The 23,740-nt window shown below is 46.7% G+C and overlaps 1 protein-coding gene across 7 annotated transcripts in view; it reads right to left on the reverse strand.

The window, feature by feature from the left end:
* Positions 1-210: 210 nt before the first annotated feature.
* LOC118782018 (transcription factor 12-like) overlaps positions 211-23,740 on the reverse strand; it is a 113,817-nt gene continuing 90,287 nt past the window's right edge. For 5 of the 7 annotated variants that reach the window (XM_036535222.1, XM_036535220.1, XM_036535223.1 and 2 more), the window contains 11 exons: positions 20,707-20,851; positions 20,294-20,364; positions 16,776-16,875; positions 11,124-11,197; positions 8,327-8,398; positions 7,508-7,699; positions 2,938-3,049; positions 2,395-2,560; positions 1,744-1,976; positions 1,286-1,439; positions 211-1,035 (listed from right to left, as the gene is read on the reverse strand). In XM_036535222.1, coding sequence (XP_036391115.1) covers positions 1,297-1,439; positions 1,744-1,976; positions 2,395-2,560; positions 2,938-3,049; positions 7,508-7,699; positions 8,327-8,398; positions 11,124-11,197; positions 16,776-16,875; positions 20,294-20,364; positions 20,707-20,851 — 1,308 coding nt within the window. In that variant the 3' untranslated portion in view covers positions 211-1,035; positions 1,286-1,296. The remainder of the gene's footprint in view (positions 1,036-1,285; positions 1,440-1,743; positions 1,977-2,394; positions 2,561-2,937; positions 3,050-7,507; positions 7,700-8,326; positions 8,399-11,123; positions 11,198-16,775; positions 16,876-20,293; positions 20,365-20,706; positions 20,852-23,740) is intronic. The other 2 variants (XM_036535221.1, XM_036535226.1) reach the window with 1 other exon arrangement.

The following is a 23,740-nucleotide window of genomic DNA, read 5'->3' on the forward strand; positions in this document are numbered from 1 at the left end:
CTCACTCACTCACACACACTCTCACTCACACACACATACTCAGACTCTCACTCGCTCTCACATACACACACAAACACACATACACACACACACACACACACACACACACATACACACACACACACACACACACTCTCAGACTCTCACTCACTCTCTCTCTCTCTCTCTCTCACACACACACATACAGCGCAGTATCTTCCTGCTGCTGTATTTTTTTTTTTTGTTAAAGGCCAAACTAATCAGAGTCCTGGGTACACTAATCTAATACACAGTAGGTAATTTGGTTAAACATGCTGTTATATGTGGAATGAGTAAACATAAATATTATATATACACATAATTTTATAATTTTGGGATACTTCAGTCTGCCCCCCTTCCATTTTAGGGTGTAAACACATTCTAAATTAGTGAATATATTAACTTTCTTTTGCTAGATGTCTAAACTGCTTCTCTCTGGCCAGCTCAGGGGCAGCTGGCCACAGGGCAGGGGCCATGTCATCACCACTCAGGGTCAAACTGTAGAGCAACTGAAAGAGCATCAGCTTCTCACAAAGAATCTCAGTACATTCCCTTTTAACCCAGACTTCAGACCTCAATAACATAATAAATAAAACAAAAACAAAAACAAAAAAAAAAGATAACTAAAAAGTAACAACTGTGGTTACAATGCATTCGTCAATTCGGTTTAGGCACAAGTCAACTGTCCTCCTGGAGAGTGGGAAGGATCGCCACATTCTCTGATTGTGCAGATGCAACTCGTTGCAGCTTGCAAACGAAGCCATATGTGCTGGAGTTTTGCTCGTGGGCAGAAATTCTCAGATCATCGTTGGGAACTTTCACAGGAAATTGGGAGCTTGACAGTGTTTTGTTCTGTTCTGTTTTTTTTTCTGTTTTCAATCTCAGGGTTGCTTTCTTTGTATTTATTCTAGTTTGTATTTTATTTTTCCTTCAAGTTGTCTGTCAAAATCATGTCTCAAATTTGAGGGTCCTGTCCTTGGGAAGGAAGGTCGCCCATTCTTCAGCACACTGACTGATCTGAGGAGGACGGAGACAAAACTGATCAGAGGCACGCACTTCAACCAACTAAGGGCAGCCAAAATGTCCAGACGTGGATTTGTCCCATTCTACTGTGAATCATTCAGATAATCACACAGAGGTACTACTGCTGCAAGTGCAAGGTCTGGTGACCTTCAGTGCATGAATAAACCCAAAGTGTTTTTCTACCACACTTATGTCTAGGCCCTTTAGAATAACCTTGGGGGTGGGGGCGGACAGTGTCTTATACCTGGTTGTTCTTCAGAGGTGGCCCATGGGGTTGGATGTGTCGGTCAGCCCAGGATGGACCACAGGGTGCCCCTGCTGGGGGTCGGCCGAAACCCCCGACATCTTCTCCTCTTCTCTCTTCTTAAGGCAGGCTGCTTTGGGGTTCAGATTCTTCTCTGCAAGGTTCAAGACATCATCACTTTAATTTTTTTAAATGTGTTTTCCCCCCCAGAAAAATACAGAATCACCCCCTATCCCCTCCACTTTTACTGCAGCATTCCCGGACTCTGCCCTTCTATAACTCTACTCCTTTCTTCCCCACGCTTTAAAATCCCTGACCACGCCTTCCCTCACACTCTACAAACCCCAAACCTCCCTTCCTCTCACTCATTCCCCCGCGTTGGGTAGATCCCACCACGCAGCACCCCCCCCCCCCCCAGTGTGGAGATGGGGTAAGGGCCTGTTGGGCTGATCACTGACCTCTGACTTGCTTTTCAAGGCTGAGGATGACGGCCACGGCCTGGTGCAGGATGAGCAGCTTGGTCTGTGGCTTCTCGGTCTTCAGGTGCAGCTGACACATGCGGCCCAGCTCCTTGAAGGCCTCGTTGATGTCTCGAACCCTCAGCCGCTCACGCGCGTTGTTGGCCATCCTCCTCTCGCGCTCACGCTCTGCTTTCTGCTCCGGATTCAGGTCCTCGTCCTCATTAATGCTGCTGCAAGAGGCACAAAGAACGTATGTATACACATAGAAACAGAAACACAGACTCATTAACTCACTCACTCGCGCACACGCACGCACACACACACACACACACACACGCACACACACACACACACGCACACGCACACGCACACACGCACACACACACACACACACACACACACACACACACACACACACACACACACACACACAGACACACACACACACACACAGACACACACACACACACACACACACGCACACACACACTTGGATCAGTCTTTGTGTTAAAGTGGATTACAGTAGCTTTGCTGCTCATCATTGAAAATATGAATGGGTATCATGGCAAATGTCTGTGAGGGCCCCTTCCTCTCTCCGCCGGCACCAGCACAGACACACAGTGTTTCGGCTGTCCCTGGAGGTTTTACCTTCTCCGTGTCCCTGCTCGGGCTCTCTGCATGTCCCTCTTCTCGCTCTCGTCATCAGACCTAACGTCTTCGTCGGAGTGGCTGTTGTGCATGTCGTCCTTTTCCCGGCTTTCCACTTTCAGCTCCAGACCAGATGAGACCTGACCGGCCGGCCCTCCTGCCAGACCTGCAGCATGGAGCACCACAGTAACATGTACGCGCCACCACAAGCAGTGGCCCACAGATAACCACAGATCAGCACAGCTGATTTAAAGCCCACGTTCTGATATTTATCAGCCGTCTAAACACACACATACACACATACGCATACAGAGTGCAGAAGAAACCACTCTCCCTGAATTAACTTTTGGCTTTTTTCTTATGCACTATTGTGGATGTCTGAATGTCGCTCCCAACACATAAAGCTACATGTGATAGGTAACTCAGTGTATCTCCCTAACCCCCAAACTCGGCAAAATGTGGGATTGAACCATCAGACAGTTTTTTCATCAAAAGTTTTTTTTTTTTTTAATGACTTGAATCAGCCTGATCACCAGGACTGACCTCTGAACTCCTCTCCCTGGTGATTGTGGTCTGCTGTGGCCGTGGAGCCTGCGCTGGGTAGGCCTGTGTGATTGCTGGTGAGACTGCCCGCTTCATCCCGGTGAGCTCCGACCTATCAGGAGACAGAGCAGGACAGCATGCTGAGTGACAGCCGGTTCGGCTTACTGAGCACATGCATGCATACACACAGATAGACACACTCACTCTCAGAAGGGTACGTGTACAACCACCCACACAACCACACCACACATACGATACCACAGACCCTTGGACAATATGCATATACACAGAGACTAAACACTGTAGACATTATATGCTGAAAGTGATGATAGCCTATCTACTGACAACACACACACACGCATCTACACACACACACACTTCACCCTGGCACAAAAACTAGTGTTTTGGGGTCTCTTCTTGTAATAACCGAGAACATGTCCTGCCAAGTAAGCTTTAAAAAAAAAATTCTGCCATGTAGCCAGATCTATTCTTTAAAACACCAAGCAACTCAGCTTCCTTCAGCTGACCTTCCCTCTGACACTCACAGACATTCAGCGCAGCCTTGAGAAGCGCGCACGCGTCGGGCCCCCCGGGCCGAGTGCGAGGCAGAGCCCTGGCCAGACATCTGGGGGTGCTTTAGTGCTGCACTCTGCTGCAGTCGCCAGCAACACAGCGTGTATGCAAGATATGCAGACACGCAAGAATCAGAATCAGACTTCCTCAGTCGAGTATGCTTTTACACATACAAGGAATCTGACTCCGGTTCCAATGTCTCTCATAGTGTGTTCATATCAGACTCTGGCATTTGTTGGCAACAAGAAATACCATCCAACAGTACTGGTACAACAAACAACAAAAGTAGTGCAGGACACACACACATGGAATGGCGTTAAGGATGGAATGAATGGGGAATATATGTGAAAAAATATGAACAAATACAAAATAGTTGACAGCTACTGCACAATAAGTTAAAGTGCGCAGGAGTGCAGACTGTGGGCCCGTACAACAATTTGTTACAGACAGCTATTGCACAATGAGAACGCACCTCCTTGAAAAGAGTGCTTATTCCTTCTCGCACAAACCTCATGGCAGTGCATCTTTGCAGCTGGCGACTCGGTTGACATATCAGTTCATATTATGTACAGTTCAATCGTGAATGACGTATCCAAAAATCAGACATGCCTGATCATTTTCATGAGGCCTGGAGGAGTTCAGAGGCAGCTCCAGGACCCAGCAGGCCCAGAGTTAGTGTACCAGCTCCAGCTAACCCCAAACACAAACAGCATTACGAACACACAGGAAACTACAGCGCACCAAGTCACACCTTAACACAAGCAAATCTACGGTACGTCACTGCTGGCTGAGAGAAGTGCAAACCTAAAGCGAAGGAACCCAAAGGGTATCACGCTGTGACTACCTGTCCACAGGTGTCAAATATGCTGAAGAAGCTGCTGACACGAAGTGATCAGCAGAGGCTGGCTGTCGCACACGAGCCCGGCAGCCCAGACAGGACAGAACTACAGCTGCTCGACTGCTTAACCCTCTATGCAACAACGGACACCTGCAAAAAGTAAACTGAGGGGCAAAGTTGCAGCTCCTTGCAGGTGGGGATACAGGGCTGGCCTCCTGGCCTCCTAGGGGTGTGACAGAGCTCTGCGTTACTCACAGTTTAGACTTCAGACACGCGTGCCCACGTCTGGGGGACAGCAAGACTTTCCACAGCTCTGTAGCATGCATCGGGCCTCTAACCGCATCTTTCCCGCACCCACCACCCGATAACACCTTTATCCTCATTTTTTGATGTGAAATGTTGTTCTTTTTTTAATAGTCATTATCGCAATCCAAGTTCACTTGACCTACATTAATGCATAAACGTACATACTTTTTCACATCATGCTAATTACTTTCAGCAATTTTTCCACCGTTCTGTCCAACAAAGCCGTAAGAACTGCACCCACGTGAAGGTAACTTGAGGGAGGGGGGCGGGGCTGACTTTATGTCCCTAATGCAATACGATTCCCAGTCACTGCTGGCCTCTGTTAACACCTCCATGACCCCTCTACCCCCCCACGCTAATCTCAACAGGTGTCCAAACAAATCTCTGAGCCGGGGGGGGGGGGGGGGGGGGTTTGGGGGCTGGGAGGGGAGGGTGTCAGGCCGACGGGGAGGGAGCGGGACGTTTTAAAAGCTGAAATTCATTACCATACAGCTGAGAGCTCCCATGTGGGCGTTGAGGACCGTGGATGCAGATACTCAAGCTAACTTCCAGAACTGCAAAAAAGATAGACATGCATCCCCCCTCTCTCCTTCCCTCTCTCTGTCTGTCTGTCTGTCCCACAGACAGGATCTCCACAGTAAAAGCTCTGTTTACACAGGCAGCACTACCACTCTCTCAGGTCACACACAAGAGAGCACGGAAACCCGACCCCCTCCGTCATGCACATTACCAGCAGCACATGATCTAGGATCCAGCCTTGCAGCAGGCTCTTATTTTGACAGCATTAGTAACTATAACATACATGCTGTACCCAACTATCTTACTAATGACATTGTCAAAGTCAACATGCAGGACAGACCAAACCCATACGCAGAAGTGGATTTTCTTTTTGGAAAGTAATAGTGAATGAAAAAAAATGTGCAGCTTATGCATTTTAACACAACAGGAAATAGTGAAATTAAAAATGATAATATAATACCAAAACAACTGCACTTCATTGTACTATTATCAGTGCTGAAAGACATGTGCATTACTTTCTAAACGAGCCTGCCGTAAGAGAAGGATTTAAAACTAAAGACTGGGTGGAACTCAAAACCTTACAAATAAACACCACTGAGAATGAAAATAGGTCCTTTCCAGAATATGGCCCCACAAAGCAGCTAATGCCATAAATCAAAAGTGAAATCACATTCTGGTGAAAAGCCTTTCCTCTTTACACATATTCCTCTGCTGTGCACTCCCTTAACTGAATTCATTACACTGAGGAAAACAGCTGGACCTAAACTCAACCAAGAGCAAAAGCAGGCTCGTAACTTAAACAAGGAAAAATATGAAGGCATTACTGTAAGTATCTCTGCAGGTTATCAGTCTGTCTGTTTTGTGTGCCAACTTACAGGTTGATTTTTTGTGCACTGTGCACCTGCCTCAGGCATACAAAAATTCCACTTAAATATGATAAAAACAAAACGAAAAATACATTCTGCAGCACTTTGGATCACAAGGTAACGACTGAGGGGGTCAGCTGAAACTGCCTTGAAATGAGCAGCATCTACTCCTACTCTAACCAGCTCCTTACTTTTTAGGTCCTGCAGCTTAAACAAAATGCACTGTGCATTAAACTGTGCATGTCCTCCTCATGTCCATCCAATGGTTGCAACTGCACCTCACAGACTTCATGGAGTTCAGACTGCTTTCAGATGTGTAACCAACGCGACGACAGGCCGAGTGAACACACACCTATTTAATGAACCTCATTATTTCCACACCAGGTGAGGCACGGCCTTAGTGTGTGCAAGGGTTCCCAGTCTATTAAGGGTACGATGCACAGGATGTGATCTGGGATCAGGGATTAGGATGATGGCGCAAACAGGCCGGCACATGGGACACGCTCTGCTCATATCCCTCTCTACTCACTCCCCCCGACGGGCATCCAAACCCCTCCTTTCCCATGATCCTCTGCATGGACCCATTTAATGTATTTCCATACAATCTGAGTGTATCTTAATCCCCCACCTTCACCCCTCCCAGCCCCTCCACATCCTTTCTAGGATCGATTTCAGGGAAAATGACAGAATGAATTATTTTACACCGCCTGGGGATTAATGTAAAAAAAAAAAAAAAAAAAAAAAAAAAACTTTGTCATTGTTACTTGCAGTACAGCTGCGCTCAAGTGCACTCTGCAGTTAGAATGCAGGCATGGGGAAGAGCAAACAGCAAGCACTGCCTTGGGCCCCGCCCTCCACCTCTCCCTCCACCCAGCATCTGGGGCTCTTGCAGGAGCTGACCGGACAAACATCTCCCAGGTCCGCGTGAAAGAAAACTTTCAGTCCATCTTGCCTGCTTTTCCCATTGGCTCCGTCTATCCTATTTCAAGGAGAAAAGGCCTTCTGCCAACCATTACGTGTCTGGAAAATATGCACGTACTAGCGAAACGGCTCTCCACGGCAAAGCCTCCCTTTCTGCACATGGAGATGGCGGCGTTCTTCTGGCCACCAGGTTTCACTTTACACTTTCATTCATGCATCTCACACACACACACACACACACACACACGCACACACACGCACACGCACACCTATACACCTTTACCTGTAATTGAAAGCCAGAGGTGTGAGCAGGTGGCCTCCGCTAGATTAATGGGTACTTCGAAAAAGCAATCTGTCATACAGACACGTTTTTCAAACTCCAAACCTACTCATTCTATATTTTACCAGTCCGCAGCAAGATATTAAAAAATATTTTTTCCTACGAAATCATCATAAAGAAATGTGTACATTATACTGAAAAGATCTAGAATGTCAGGGTTTCCACCCACAAAACAAAAAAAAATTAAACAATGTTGCGTGCATTTACCATAGATGCTGTTCGGCTGGCCACCAATCCTGATGCAGGAAAGTTGGCTCCGATAGCCACGATTGGGCCGTTGTGTATATCTCCCAGGAGGTTTTGTATTTCGCTGGGCAGGCTGGGGGTGGAGCCCACCGCATGGTTCCTCAGGACGTTTATAGCATCATCCAGTCTATCCAGGCGGTCCTCCATCCGAGACTGGGGGGGGGAGACAGAGGAGGGGGGGGGGTCAGATGGAGCCCGCAAGAGGGGGGGTGGGGGGCATGGGGACAGACAGAGCCGACAAGACAGAGGGGGGACAGAGAGAGGACAGCCAGAGCTTTTTAGTGCATGCATATTGGAAAAAAAGGGGAGGCCCTGATAGCTGGATGATATGGTCTTCACAAACACAGAGCTAAAAACAACAGCTTGTGCAGCAAGTTTTATTGAACACAAACAAGGCATTCAGGGGCAAACCCCGGAAAAAAAAAACCAGCAGAAACAGCCATTTCAACCTGAGGAGGAACAAGTGGAAAGAGGAGTGCCCTCAGCCATAATTTAAAAAAAATAACATGTTTTTTTGCACTGAAGTCATTTGCAGCACCATGACTATTAATTTCGATATTATGCATTATTAAGCATTTAATGCTTATAAGCTGATTAGCTTGTATCGAGCTGAAATGGCAGCATATAAATAAATAAACCAAACACTGCAACAGAAATATGAATGCTGAAAATAAAATGGATTCAGGTGCAGCTTAAGAACAAGACCAAAAAAAAAAAAAAAAATTTGAGGGAGCATCAAGCAGGGAATGGGCGGAGCCACCATCTCAAAGAGAGGAATACCTCACAGACATCCTTTAAGAAGGACATGGCATCTTGCAGATGCTCATGAAGCTGCTGGTGAACTCGATTTTTCTGGCAAAAAGTCAAGACAGGAAGAGGAAAGTGATAAGCACATATTTACAGAGTAAGGGGGCGAGCGAGCGAGCAAATGAGAGAGAGAGAGAAAGAGAGAGAGACTGGCAGCGAAAGGAACACGTACACATCACTTTGTTAGTCTTGTTAAAATAAAAAAAAGAAATGAAGCAACAGTTACTGAAGTCCATTCACATGCCCTGCTTGCACGCCTACTGCTCTGAATGAGTGCCACTACAGTGTCCGTCTATATCAGTGGTTCTCAACTGGTGTGCCGTGAGGCAAAGTGAAGTGTGCCGTGGAATTCTGAGGAACCCAATGCATTTTTATATATGTGTGTGTGTGTGCACTTATACTCTGCGAAAAGACTGATGTTTTATATTGTGCTATTAACCCTTTCGCACGCAACCTATTTTTGCATTAGCATTATTAAGCTTCTCATAGTTTTCAGTTAGCATTTGCTATATTTTTGTTAAATGTTAAATCGCTGTTTCCTCAAAGCTAAAATCAGCTAGAATTTTTCCAAACTAGTGTTCTAATTGCACTGGTTTTAGCATACGCGCTAAATGGCAAATCACACCAGTGTGAACGTGTGTGCGAAAGGGTTAATGGAGTAATGTTTTGTTTTATTTTATTTACGTTATTTTAGTATATTTCTGTTCACGATGCCGCACTATGTCGGACAAGTTCTTGCTCCGATGCACTTCAATGCATTTTTAATAAATTATATGATTGCTTGTCTGACTTAATTATCTGTTTGATAATTATTTGAGTCTGCTGTAGTGCAATATGGGTCAAATCTCGCACATCATACCGTGTATGACATTCTTCATAATCGATAACCAACTTTAAGTTGGTGTGCCCTGACATTCTGATTTGACCTTTGATGTGCCTTAGCCCCAAAAAGGTTGAAAACCTCTGGTCTATATGGTGAACTGTCCAACTCCGTCTACCCCTCTCAAGACCCAATTACTAAATCTCAACAGGCCAGGACCAATCTGGATGCTAGCTCTCAGCACTGATGTATTATGAGATAGCTGAGGTCTAGTGTGCGCTGTCATGACAGATGATATACTAGCACGAAAAAGAGGTCCAAAGCGGCTTAATTCATCTTCTCGTCTGACCCTTGTTCAGTTTCTGAGAAGCGCATAAAGATGCCCCTCTGGTGGGGTTTCGCACGAAAGCAAACTGTAACAATGACAGCTGCATGCTCAGATTGTTGCTGGGGCCTTCTGCCAAGAGATCACTTACACAAAATTAACCTTAGGCAATATGCAGGATGACTCTGGCCACACCAGCAAGTACTAGTTTCAAAGCCTTCGCTGGCCCATTGGTGCCGGTAATGCTAAGTGGAACCAAAAAACCAGAACCAGAATCTCTGGACCCCCCCCCCCCCCCCCCAAACACACACACACACACACACACACACACACACACACACACAAACACACACACACACACACACACACACAAACAGACTAATCAGCTGCCCCTTTTCCACCAATGCATTTTGAGGGCCGGTTTGGAGCCGGTGCCTAATCTTGAACCAGTTCTTCGCATTTCGACAGCCAAAGAACTGTCTCTCAGCCAGGAAAACTGGTTCAAGATTATGATTTGTGTGCTATTGTGAAAGCTACAGCATGAGATTGTTTAATTAACAAGGATGGCAATCTGAATAATTAAGTGGCAACTAATCCCAAAGGTTTCTCTTAAATGTGTCACATTATAGCTTTCGTGTGTTACAATATTCAAATTACAAAACGGAGCTAATTTGGCTAAATAGATTTAAATTACTGAAAATGAACGTTTAGGTTAGGTTGAGTGCAATTACAATAAACAATAAGTTTAGAACACAGACCTCACAAAAGCTGTGAGGTGTCATGAGCATTTAACGTAATTTAAATCGATAAATGGCATCCTTGTTAATTAAACAATCTCACGTTGTAGCTTTCGCAAGCACACAAACTACAGACAATCTGCGGTGTTTCGCGAGCATAATCATTTACTCACATCACGCGATTGGTGTCGATTATTCTGTGAATTATTTATTTTATTGTTAATCAAGGAGGATAAAGGGGAACAGGCTGAAAGTAACGATAGATTTAAAGGTAGTGTTTGGGCTTCCCCTGTTTCCAGCTCACCAGCCGCCACTGCTAGCTTGGAGCTAGCGGGAAAGCGGAGACGTATACAGACGTATACAGTGACGTAATGACGTGGCTCTGTGGTGGCTCTCTAGCCCGTGGAAAAGCAGACCCGTTCTTAGAAGGTTTGCGAGTTGAAGTAACTCCGAACTGGAACTAGCACCAGCCCAGAACTAGCACGTAGTTAGCGTTGGTGGAAAAGGGGGAACAGAGAGTACAGGAGCCCAAGCTGGGTGGGAGTGGAGCATGATCCCCTGCCTCAGTGTCCTCCCCCCACCACCCTAACGGGTCCAAGAATCCAGGAACAGTGGTTCAGTGCAACAGCTGTCCTCTGGCCCGGCTCGATCTGGGGGGGGGGGGGACAGATGGCGGCAGGCACGCCCTGAGGGAGGGCTATTGTTCCCGCCCGCCTCGCACCCCCCCCCCTTCCCCTCCTCCTACATTTGTCAGGCAGGAATTTGTGTGTAACGTTAACCGCATTCTCCCAGCGCGCCGTCCACGGAAAAAACGATCGACTTTCTGACTGTCCATTAAAAGTGTTCCGGGGGTGGGGGGTGGCAAAGGGGGCGGGGCCGGGGCCTTACCAGGGAGTGTAGGGAGCTCTCGTAGCTGGGGGAGGAGGAGGTTTGTCCGGCTGCTCTGGGCCACTGGTTGGTGCCTGGGGAGGTGAGACAGAGAACAACTTTCGTTAACCTCTGGGTGTAAATTCAATTTATTCGGAAATGGATTAAACCGACTCTAACAGCATTTTCTTTGTATATATGTGATTACAGAAACATGTTCCAGTTTCCTTGCAAACCACGGGCATGAACACAAACTGTGAATAGACTGTTGACTTAAAGGACAGCTCATCATGACCCCTAAATATGTTCTGGTCCCGTTATTCTGCTGAGAGCCAATCCCCCCCCCCCCCCCCCCCCCCCCCGAGTTTCAGTTACATCATTGCTTGTGGCTAGACTGCTTCCTGCAGCATAAGACAGTGGGTGGAAAGCGCTTATACCGGCCCTGTCAACAACACAGGACGACATGTGATGCTTGGGATCATTACTGAATCTGGTGATAAAATGTATCGTGGGAATGTTAAAAACAGCCGCATGTGGGACCGAAAATTCCAGAACCAGTCGGAACCAGCAGTGCACTGGTATTCCGCCGCACCGCATTCTAACTACTGACTGGCTGAAAAACTACCAATCACAGTGCAAACGTTTACTCCAGTCCAGTCATAAACCATGTGGAGACAGGACAGATGCTTGGTTCAGTGAAGACAAAGTAAAGATTCATTTTATATCAGCTTTTAAAATCAGATGACAAAGCCAAGAGAATTGTAAATGAAAACTCATTCAAAAATATGCTTGAGACAATTCCATTACTGTATATTCATTTCATCTCAGTCATTTTCAACTCATGTAAAAGTCAACCCGACTTTAACAAACTGGTCTTTACCTGATAAGAGCACACTATGTTTAAATGGTAGAAATGAATTAACTCAGGATTTTAAGTGGAATTTAAATGAATTAATTTAGGATTTTAAATTTAGGATTTTAAAATTTAAATAATACTAATGAAGAAGAGTAAATATATTCATCAGCATATTCATCACGATCTTGGCTGCGGCTGAAGGATAATGATGAGAATTCATCAGCAAAAAACTACACAATTTAGAGACAGTATAATTTCTTATGAAGAAACAACTGATACTCTGTCTGGCAGACAAAGTGCAGAGGAAATAAGACATTGCATGTAGGGCACAGTGTATACATTACAACAGCTCATATATCCTTAATAAAGTCTGGCAAAAAACAAACTTATTCATGTTACTACATAAAGCATTGTCTGATGGCAATCTTTTCTTCAGAATCAGAGCAGTGTCTGTTGTCCATTACAGGAGAGAGATGCCAAGTCCCACTAACAATTACCAAGATCTACAAACCGGAACTTTGTTTAGGTTATCCGTTTATTTGGTTTAAATCCTTTTCATGTCAACCCCTCCCCTCACCACCATGCACACTTCTTTAGACAGCGTCTTACTGCAGCAGCAAGGAGATATTTTCAGCTCGAAACTGACAAACAATGCCAGTGAACCTCCTTTTTTCTGTGACCGTTTGGTTACAAACTTTCCGACAATTAATTTCCACGAGTGCAAGCGCGATCAGGAAGGGATTTTGCTTGGAGCGAAGCCTTAAAAAAAGGCAGACTTTAATTAACATGCGATTAGAAGTTACTCCAGGACAGGAAACCGAGGAGTGGCTTTCTCCCCTGTGTAAACGAGAACGGATCTTTAATACTCGAGCTCTTACTGGGCAGTATGAAAAATCAGCCCGTGTTTCCAGCACCAGCTCAAAAACGGGGATTTGTTTTAATTGTGCAAACCAGAGGGAGAAAGCAATTACGTCTGAATTAAGGGCCTAATCCTAATGAACAGATGGATGCATTTGAAGTTAATCTGAACTTCATACCAAATTATGTATGGCCTTCTAAATATAACTCTAATTAAAATCTCCAACAAAATAAATAAATCTGAGGGCTAAACAATCTAGTTTGCTCTCTCACCACTAGAGCAAAATACACATTTTTCAGAAGGGACCGACTCACCTTTTCCTACAACATAAGGTCAGGTGCTTGTCCAGAATTATGACTAGACTGGTGAGAATTTTACTTTTTTTTTTTAGAGGAACCATAAAGGGGTTGTTATGACAACAGTTAGACATCAAAGTTCTGGCAGGGAGAACTCTATTTCCTCTTTCAGAGAGGGGAAAAAACGTATTCCTTTCAAACTGGAATTGCACCTTTCAAGAGAGACCCTGATGGACAGAGGAAAGTGTGGCCGATGTTTTTATGAGGAGGGCTTCAGGGGTGCAGGGGGAGAGAGCAGGCCTGCCATCCATGGTCACTCCCTCTTACTGGTCACAGCTCTGACCACTCTACCAGAGCACAGGGCACCATCACCAGCACACTGCACTGTGTGTGTGTGTGTGTGTGTGTGCGCGTGTGTGTGTGTGTGTGCGTGTGTGTGTGTGTGTGTGTGCGCGCGCTTGTGTGTGTGTGTGTGTGTGTGTGCGTGCGTGTGTGTGCGTGTGCGCGTGTGTGTGTGTGCGCGCGCGTGTGTGTGTGTGTGTGTGTGTGTGCGTGTGTGTGAATGAGTGGGTATGTAGGTGCGTGAATGAGCAAGTGAGACATCGAGCCTGTTTGCTCACACATGCGGTTTGGTTTCGTCCTAACGCTCAGCAACAGATGCTATTAACGGTAGCCTGCTTGGAAGCGGACGCGGAGCTTTATTGTGAGTTGCTTTAATGCGAAAGGTGCTCTTCAGTCCAAAAGCAGTTATGCTAAATCCTCTCCTCCTGTTCTCCTGTACAACGGACTGAAAGCACAAGGTCTGGCGATAAACTGAGAAAGAACGTGAGCTGTACATTTGTTTGTGCTGCACCAAAGAAGGAATTTCTGCAGTTCAACTCAGTGCTGTTTCTTCTGAAAGTCACCCACAGTTAACATATCTAAACAATCAAGCGCCGCTTAAAGTGCACCACATCCAGAGCGGCGTGATAGAGCACCTCAGGCATAAAATAAACCACAAATTGATAAACAGAACAGACTGTTCCCTCTCTGCAGTCTCTTCCTGTTTACCTTCTGGGTTTGGACATACTTTTGTGAACTTTCATGGATGGACATAAATAACACAGAAAGAAGACACACCCACAACGCTGGCCACAAATACATCTCTAAATTAAAAATATTTTAAAAAAATAATAAAAAATAAAAATTACACCTCTTTTCTACCTCAGAGTACAAATGCAACACTGAATGCAACTTTTCACAGTCTGTCTAGGTACAAGCTTGAAACATTTCCATTGAAGGGAAGCCAATCATTCAATGCAACAGCAGAGATGGCCCCCCCCTTTGCTCCAGGACTCATTAATCCCTGCATGCAGTGACCCCCATGCAGGACTGTCCGAGAACAGCAGTAAGAGAGACAGGGAGCGCTGTCCAGGCAGCTACACTAACAGGTCTAAAGATCTTGCTCTCACTCACTTAGCGTGACCACTAACCGAGACAAGGAGTCCATTCATTCCTCAGTTACAAACCCCACAAGGACAGGCTTTAATTTAATCACCACATCTCAGAGAAAAGACAGCTGCACGGGAGCTGCGAGCGCCAGGCGCATCAATTGCTGCGACTACTGTGACGACTACTGCTACCGCTACCGCTCTGGGTAGCAAGAGTACCGGCTCGGCAACACTGTGTTATGTTGCCACCAGTATGAGATCCATTGCGGGTCTCAGTGGCTCTGTGTGGACACTGCGTAACATCTATTCCCTTCTTAACCAGACACTCCCGAACACAAGAAGAGCGTTTGTAAGCCAAATTAAATGAGCAACAGTGTCAGTGTCAGTGTCAGACCAGACTGACAACATTCGCGGACCAGCGAGCACATACACAACACCATTCAAGCATCATCGTCAGTTAACTCGTGCTAACCTGCAACTAGACAGCCTAGAAAAATAAGGGAAGACCTTAAGCAAATACACTACCCATACCTCACAATATTTCCAAATCACAATATCCATAAGACGTAGCGATACCACAGGTAAATAAGCATCAAGTAATACTAGTACAGGTGCCTGTACTGGTATAGCACTTAAACGGTCAGTGTGCGTCTTTGCTCTGTGTGACTCTGGGGGTGTTTATTCTCAACAGCGCCACCGGCCCCCCCTCCGACCCCAGCCTCATGCAGCCCCAGGTCAGTGAGACCAGAGGCCCGCCTCAGACCTCTCCGTGAGGGGAACAGCTGCCTGTGGGCCGGGGCAACAGCTGAGGACAGTGGGGAACACTGGGGAATGTGGCGGTGGTGGGGGGGCGACACAAGAACAGCTGCCCACTCTACATCACGCCTTGGCTGGACAAACCGCAACTGCTCGCTCGCTAAAACAACAAACTGGGTTCATACCCTGGTCCTGGGGCTCAGCGAAACGCCCCCCCCCTGCCCACCACCCATCCCCCTCCTCCCTGAAACTCTGGCACTGTTGGTTTTGTTGTTTGTTTGCGTCATCCACTCAGTCACTCAGCCACTCAGTCAGTCACTCAGCTGCTCAGCCACTCAGTCACTCAGCCGCTCAGTCAGTCACTCAGTCACTCAGCCGCTCATCCACTCAGTCACTCAGCCGCTCAGCCACTCAGTCACTCAGCCGCTCAGCCACTCAGCCGCTCAGCCGCTCAGCCACTCAGTCAGTCACTCAGTTGCTCAGCCGCTCAGCCACTCAGTCACTCAGCCGCTCAGCCACTCAGTCACTCAGCCGCTCAGCCACTCAGCCGCTCAGCCACTCAGCCGCTCAGTCAGTCACTCAGTTGCTCAGCCGCTCAGCCACTCAGTCACTCAGCCGCTCATCCACTCAGCCGCTCAGCCACTCAGCCGCTCAGCCACTCAGCCGCTCAGCCACTCAGTCACTCAGTCGCTCAGCCACTCAGCCGCTCAGCCACTCAGTCACTCAGCCGCTCAGTCAGTCACTCAGTTGCTCAGCCGCTCATCCACTCAGTCACTCAGCCGCTCATCCACTCAGCTGCTCAGCCACTCAGTCACTCAGCCGCTCAGTCAGTCACTCAGTTGCTCAGCCGCTCATCCACTCAGTCACTCAGCCGCTCATCCACTCAGCTGCTCAGCCACTCAGCCGCTCAGTCAGTCACTCAGTTGCTCAGCCGCTCATCCACTCAGTCGCTCAGCCGCTCATCCACTCAGCCACTCAGTCGACCACTGCAGCAGTGAGGACAAGGATTAATCTGTATTCATTATAGCAGTGTTCCTCAAACCTCTCCTAGAGGACCCCTTGTCCTGCATGTTTTAGATCTCTCCCTGCTCTAACACAGCTGATTTAAATGATCAGTTTGTTATTAAGCAGCTTCAGGATTTCATAACGAGTTGATCATTTGAATCAGCTGTGTTGGAGCAGGGAGAGATCTAAAACATGCAGGGCAGGGGGTCCTCCAGGAGAGGGTTGAGAAACACGGCATTAGAGGAAGGGGATCAGGGGGGTGGGTGGAGTATATGTCAGGGTTGAATACATAACAATTTTTAATTAATACTAATTGAATTACAACAGCTTGACGAAATTTATCAGGTTATGCACCGCGTGTTAATGCTGACCCCGTCAGTAAAGCCATGTTCTGTTCCCGTGTCCAGCCCCTGGACAGGCGGGGGCCCTCTCCCTGTGGGGGGGGGTGAGTGCGCAGATCGTCACGGTTACCTGCTGCTGTGCCCGCTGCTCCCGCGAGGGGCGACGGAGAGCCCACCGGTGTCGAGGGGTTGGATGGGAAACTACTGTTGGTGTGATCAGGTGAATAAATCTGAGGAGAGAGAGAGGGGGGGGAAGGGAGACCTGTGAGTGACACAGCACACAGAAGTCTCAAAAAGCCAACCTTGTCATTTCTCAGTGCTTTTTCTGGCTGCTGTTAGCACCCCTCTAAGCCAGCCTGTGGACAAAATCTGCTCATGAGTTCTGACCCCTCCACTATCCAGGAGCACGTAAAGATGCTCTAGGCATACATGACATGGCATGACATTACTGTCACTTAGCAGACACTCTTATCCAGAGCAACTTACATAGGATGCAATTTTACATGTTATCCATTTATACAGCTGGAGGCTATTCTGGGTTAAGTACATTACCCAAGGGCAGAGCAACAGTGTCGGGAATCAAACCAGCAACCTTTTGGTCAGCAGCCCTGCTCCTTACCACTGTGTTGCACTGTAACATACATACAGGCCCTTTAACGAAGCTTCAGACCTCCAGGAGCAAATCCATCCCCACCTCCCCCTGACACCAGTACCCTGAGGTCTTTCCCCTCCCAGCAACACTTCTCCCTCTTTCTTTTTTTAGAGCTTTACAGATGCTCTGCTAATCTTGCACCTTTTCTTTCTCTACATTATACATCATCCCCGCTATCATCATCCCCAAGCCCCGAGCCCCCAAAAGTCATCAACAAAAAAAAACTTTCCGGGACTTTCAGCTCAACTTTTCAGAACCTGCAGCACATGAAGACCAAAAGTTGGGGCCTTGAAACGGAACTCGGGGGAAACAGAACTCGGGGAAACGGAATGTGGGGACACTGCATCTGGACTCACAATCACTATTACTCCCTTGAAATATGGGTCTAGAATGCCTCACAATGACCCCAAATGCAACTTGAGGCCTGTCTGGTGTCCACATGAGAGGAGGGGAGAAGGGAAGGTGTGTCCCCCACAGGCCAGGCCAATACAGCCACCATCAATCTCACTCTCCTTTCACTCATCCATCTCAGAAGTCTGTGCAGCCACTCTCTGTGGCCTACCGCAGAGGATCATGGGCCGGCCAGCCGTCAGGAAGCCCCGCTTATTGATGGGACCTAATGAAACGGCAGTCATCTGATCCTCGCCGCTCGCGGTGCAGACACAGGTCTTTCGGCCAATAAGGACAGCCGGCTTGGGATGAACGACCTGTCGAGTCTTAATGTGGAAACGCCAGCGTTCTCCTGCGACAGACGGTGGCCTCACCGCACGCGCAGGTCTGGACCCTCCATCACACAGCTGTGCTGTGGGCCAGTGCGTTTATTTTCCAAACCGCCATGTGGGCGGAGAGACAAAGTCGTCAGTTTCTGTCTCTCCCTGAAATCCACAGAGAACGTCTACAAAATTTCCACATACTAGCGTTCGAGACGGGTGGGGGGTTGGGAGCTGCGTTTGTTTCTGGATTAATATTTGTAAAGCTTCCATGTTTCTTCATTTGATAAGAGGATATTTTGCCACATAATGGAAAAAACATCTTATGGAAACCAGGGTATTAAGTTTCGATCCAACTAATTAGCTCTGAGACAAACAGCATATCAAGAAGGTTTTTTCTTGCAGAGGAACTCAATCAAGTGCTGTGACACAACCGTTTGCAGTACGACATAAAGCCCAATTGACTTTCAACAAGAGACGGAAACGCACTTATTACTAATCTTCTTACTCAATCCCAAACCACATGGTTCTGTACATCAATCAAATTTCTTAAATCCTGAAGGACACAGTGATTGCATCATGTCCTGGGAGGTTGGGAGGCGATGTCTCTCCCCAAGTCAGTGGACAGAGTAACACATATTAAGTGTTAACTCTTATGAGAGCCAGAGACAGATGTGCACTCTAGTGACACTCAACACTGCACTACATTTCTGAAACCAAATTAAAACTCTCACAATCAAAAAAGAGTGACACCCAGGAGAGGCAGCCATAATCACACATCACCTCTGTTCCTATGATTAAGGTAATAAGTGGTTTGCCAGACTGTAGCAAATTCACCTGAATGCTTATTTCAATGTATCGCAGGTCGCATTCTACAGCGGTACGACCCCTGGCCTCACCAGATCGCGACCCAGCTATTCTCCGCACCCCCAAGCCGACTCTGCTGTATCCAAACACTAACACCACTCACTTTACAACAACAAATAAGGCCCCGCCCCCCCATCAGTCATGCTCCCTCGGGCAGCAGGGGGGGGCCAATCAGGACGGCCCGTTGAAAAAGGGTGGCAGACAAAGGCCAAACAATGGGCAGCTTGCAGGGCTGAACCACAAGGCTTAGATGCCCCCCCCCCACACCCTCACCCCCCCCCCCCCCCCCCAATCGTGTCCATTTCACAGCAGCTTTGTCATGCTAATGGAATGGAGTCTGTGGATAGAAAAAGACTTCATTTTCAATTATTACCCCCCCCCCCTTTGTTTTTTTCCTTTTAACGTGTGTGCTTGTCTGGGATATTGTGCAGTCAATTTATTCCATGTTTTGAATTGGTCTTGTTTTGTTTTTTTTTCCCCCAACTCTCTCTGCCATTTCTCTACATTTTATACCTTGTGGTTTAAAAAAAAAAGGAGACACTTCAAAGAAACATGTGGAGCATTTAACTGCCGTTTCACAAGCAGTGGTGTTATAACTAAAAACACTGTTTGCTATATGCTCACACCTGTTTGATCTGTGGTGAATTTAGGCCCAAAGCTGACTGATTTTCACATGAAACATAAACACATTTTTTCAACGTTTCAGAGGACCGCGTACAGGCACAAACACAGGAGTTACTGTTTGGCAAACGCTCGGGTAACACATTAGAAAAACAGCACAAATACCCTGATTTTTTTTTTCCTCTTCATCTAGACTGGTTGATTATCCAAACTAATGCATAATCCACTGGCTCTGAGGACTCTGGGTAAATACGTTTTAATGTACAATTCCCTTTCTTGTATACTCTGAGATTAGGAGCACAATTATCCAGGCTTAGGTCCAAAAAAACATTCGCAAACACATCCACTGGCCTTACAGGTTTAATCACAGAGGGTTCAGAATGGCAGTTAATACCCAGCAGAACGACATAGGTCGCCTCTTTTGAAGTCTGAAGTGGGGCATTATTACTGCGCCTGGTATCCACGTGCAGAGACCAAACATCACGCACTGAAATCACTACTTTCAAAGCGTGCGACGGCCCTCCACTGTTGATCTTTGATGACATCAGCACACTGACAGGCTCATTCTGAGCATGGAGTGTGATTACTAGAATGGAGTGGAAATCCCCAAAGCGTTCCAAGGTTTGTACTTCTCTGTGCTGTGGGCTCCACTCCCGTACAGAGCTTGCCCTCTCAAGCATGTGTGTTTATGTGTGTATGTGTGTGTGTGTGCGTGTGTGTGTGCGTGTGTGTGTGCATGTGCGTGTGGGGTGGCGGCACGGAAGATGGAGGACTAAGTTAAATTGACGGGGGACTCACAGAGGCCAGGGCTTTCCCTAGTGCGTCTCCAGTCTGTGAGCTTCCAGTTCCGTTCCCTCGATTTGCTGCTGCTGCAGAGACCAATGAAAACTCACCGTTAACTCAACGCAAACCAATCGCCAAACAGCCGCTGCTTTATTTTATTTTACTGTCATTTACTGGAGATGCTTTTATCCATTTGCATAGGTTGCAATTTTACATATTATCCATTTATACAGTTGGATATTTACTGAGGCAATTCTGTACCTTTGCCCAAGGGCACAATGGCAGTGCCTCGGTGGGGAATCGAACCGGCAACCCTTTGGTTACAAAAGGTTGCAAGCCCTGCACCTTGCCACTATGCTACACCGGTACTGCTATGCAGCTGCAACAACACTTTTACCGCTTTACTGCCGCTTTAGGTGACCTCTTACCGATGACGTTTTCAGCGGTGTTGACGGGCGGGGTGTGCAAGGCTGTGACGAAGGGTGAAGTGCTGGCGTTGCTGCGGTGAAAGCTGGACATGGGAGGAAGACTGGCGCTGACGTCTGCCGGCGACACAGAGGGCGGAGGGTAGTTCTGGGGGGGGGGGGGGGGGGGGGGGGAGAGAGAGAGAGAGAGAGAGAGAGACAGGGAGATGGCATAGCCGTGTTAGAAGAGGAGGTGGAGGTGGGATGTCTACAAAACACTGTGTACCTCTTACAGGGTGCAACTATAACAATAAGTAAAGCCAATGATGGAGTAGCATCAACGTTTTTTTTTTAATCTTTTTTTAATTCTAATTAATTTATTTATACACACGGAGCAACAGAGCAAGCTCTACACCTTTAAAGCCTTCACTGGGTGTGAAAGATTTGTTCTAATTAGTATCAGGTGTGTGCTATTCCTCAGCTCAAAATGACAGCCAACTCAATGCAGGTGTGTAATCATCAATTTGTGTTTCAATTAACCTAAAGGATGTGCAACTGACAACTGACATTGAACTTCACCGAAAGGCCTAAATGAGTAATAATATGTCCACAACAATTCAAGCGCACATGTTCAACACCCTAAAACCAGAAATGTGTGTAATAAAACACACCTGTGTCTATTAATCAGATAGGGATGAGAAAACGACCACTAACCAACAACCACAGACAAACACAAAAATGTAATGTAAATAACATGCTACAGTACTTAAAATAAATTAAAGAATGCTGCAGTTGACTGAAGCCTACACTGGAAATTTGACTGTGAACATAAAGGGTCTGTCAGTTATGTCAACTGCAACACTAATTGATAATTACACACTTGCATTGAGTTGGCTGTCATTTTGAGCTAAGGGACAGCACATGCCTCATGACTTTAGAATGGGAAGAGATCAAATTTTTTTGCATGATGCATTTTCAAGTCTTTCCAACTGAAATTTTTGTTGTTTTTAGTTCCACTGCTCCCATGTCTGTAGAAATAAATTAATGAACCAAGAAAGTTTTTTTTTTAATTCTTTTCTGAGCGTTACCCCATCTTTGGCACGTTTGAGTATGCACCCATTAAATATATCAACATGTTTTGGAAAACCCCGACACAATAACTGAAATTTCAGTATGCTATCAGTACAATACAGAGTTTACACAACCAAGATGTTTTTGTACATATGTGGACATGGTACCTTTAGACATGTAAAGTTAAATGTGGGCTCCAGTGTGGTAACAAGCAGGCATCGAAAATGTAAGGTTGTTCGTTCAAATCCCTGCTGGGACACTGCTGTCATATCCTTGGGCAAGGTACCCACAAGTAAATATCCAGCTGTATGAATGCATAACACTGTAACCTACGCAAGTCGCTCTGGATAAGAGCATCTACTCAACAACAACAATTTATAATAATGTGGAAGCCGGGAGACAGGAGTGTTAGCTGTGAATCCCCATTTGGCATTGCTGCATTGCTGTGTCGGGGGAGGGCAGTGTCATGGGTTTTTGGTAAAAACACAGTCGTGTATGCACCCGGGCAGAGCACTGCGCCAGACTCAGACACTTCTGCCCCCTCCAGCGAGCGGACGGGGGGGGAAGGGAGCGGCAACCCCGATACTGAGGAGGGGGAGGAGGGCGATACGGCCAGGCAGGGCCGCGATAAGCAGGAACGGTGAGCCGCTGAGCAGCGATCTGAACACAGATCTACCGCCTTCCCACAGAGGCCTGTTCAGAGGCGCCGATTCACCGCGCTGATACGGACGCTGATGGCACAATGCACTCAGGGGTGAGACGGCCCCTGTCTCGCACCAGGCAGAGAAGATGTGGGGATGCTGCACAGACCACACACAGAGCTGCACAGCAGCGGTGATTCCAGTGCAACAGAATACAACGCTTTCCAGTGACCACGACACACAGAGAAACCTTTACTACCTATATACTGTATGTGCAGGTCATTTTTTTATTTTTATTTTTATTCATAGATCCTTACTTGCATGCAGACTCAGCCACCATAAGCTTTTTCAAACTATACATACAGATTTTTACATTACATTACCGGCATTTAGCAGAAGCTCTTATCCAGAGTGACTTAATCGATTACAGTTTTTTTTTTTTTTTTAACAATGTTATCCGTTTACACAGCTGGATATTTACTGAGGCAATTGTGGGTTAAGTACCTTGCCCAGGAGTACAGCAGCAGTGCCCCAGTGGGGAATCGAACCAGCAACCTTTCCGTTACAAATCCTGCTCCTTAACCAACTACACTACACACTACACTACCACCCAAAATCATCAATAAATCTTAGCTTTCAGGTCACCATGACCACAGAATACATAGATAAGAAAATGACACACAGAAGAGGATGCACCTTATACTGAGAAACACAGACCTTATCAGGAACAAGACCTGAGTCTCTTAAACCCATGCAGATTCCCATTCTGACAGACCGTAATCATACAGGTGTGACTGGTATTACAGCAGAAAAGCTGACCCGGGTTTGACTTTGCGTGACATTTATCTGCAATAAAATCTTGTGAAAAGACTGTTGTTGTTGTTGTTGTTGCTGTGACAACGATCTTTCAGATTATCACACTCCCGACGCATTTAAGCAATCAGAGGCAGGGCAAGAATGAGTTTTTCTGACTGCGGACAGAGAGTGCGACCGACTGGCGGCACCAAGCAGAGACTGCTAATGACCTAGTGATGCCGTCCCGGCCGTGACCCTGCACTCAAACCCATGGCGCGCACTTGACTTTTCTGGCACGCAAGGAATAACCTTCCACGCACATCCATACATGCTATAAATCATATCAAATTATAGATTCTGGCCGGAGCTCTCCTGTCACCCATATTGTTCACTGGGGTCTCTTAAGCAAGTCGCTGAAGCTGATAACATTTGCGTTCATTAACAGGACAGCTGGAGTAAAAGCCAGTGCACACAGAGATGTCCTCACTACCAGGGCTGACAAGCACTGATATAGACCATCTGGCTCCATGTGGCTACTTTAATAACCAGCC

The sequence above is a fragment of the Megalops cyprinoides genome, chromosome 8 (assembly GCF_013368585.1).
Source record: "Megalops cyprinoides isolate fMegCyp1 chromosome 8, fMegCyp1.pri, whole genome shotgun sequence".
Classification (NCBI taxonomy): domain Eukaryota; kingdom Metazoa; phylum Chordata; class Actinopteri; order Elopiformes; family Megalopidae; genus Megalops; species Megalops cyprinoides.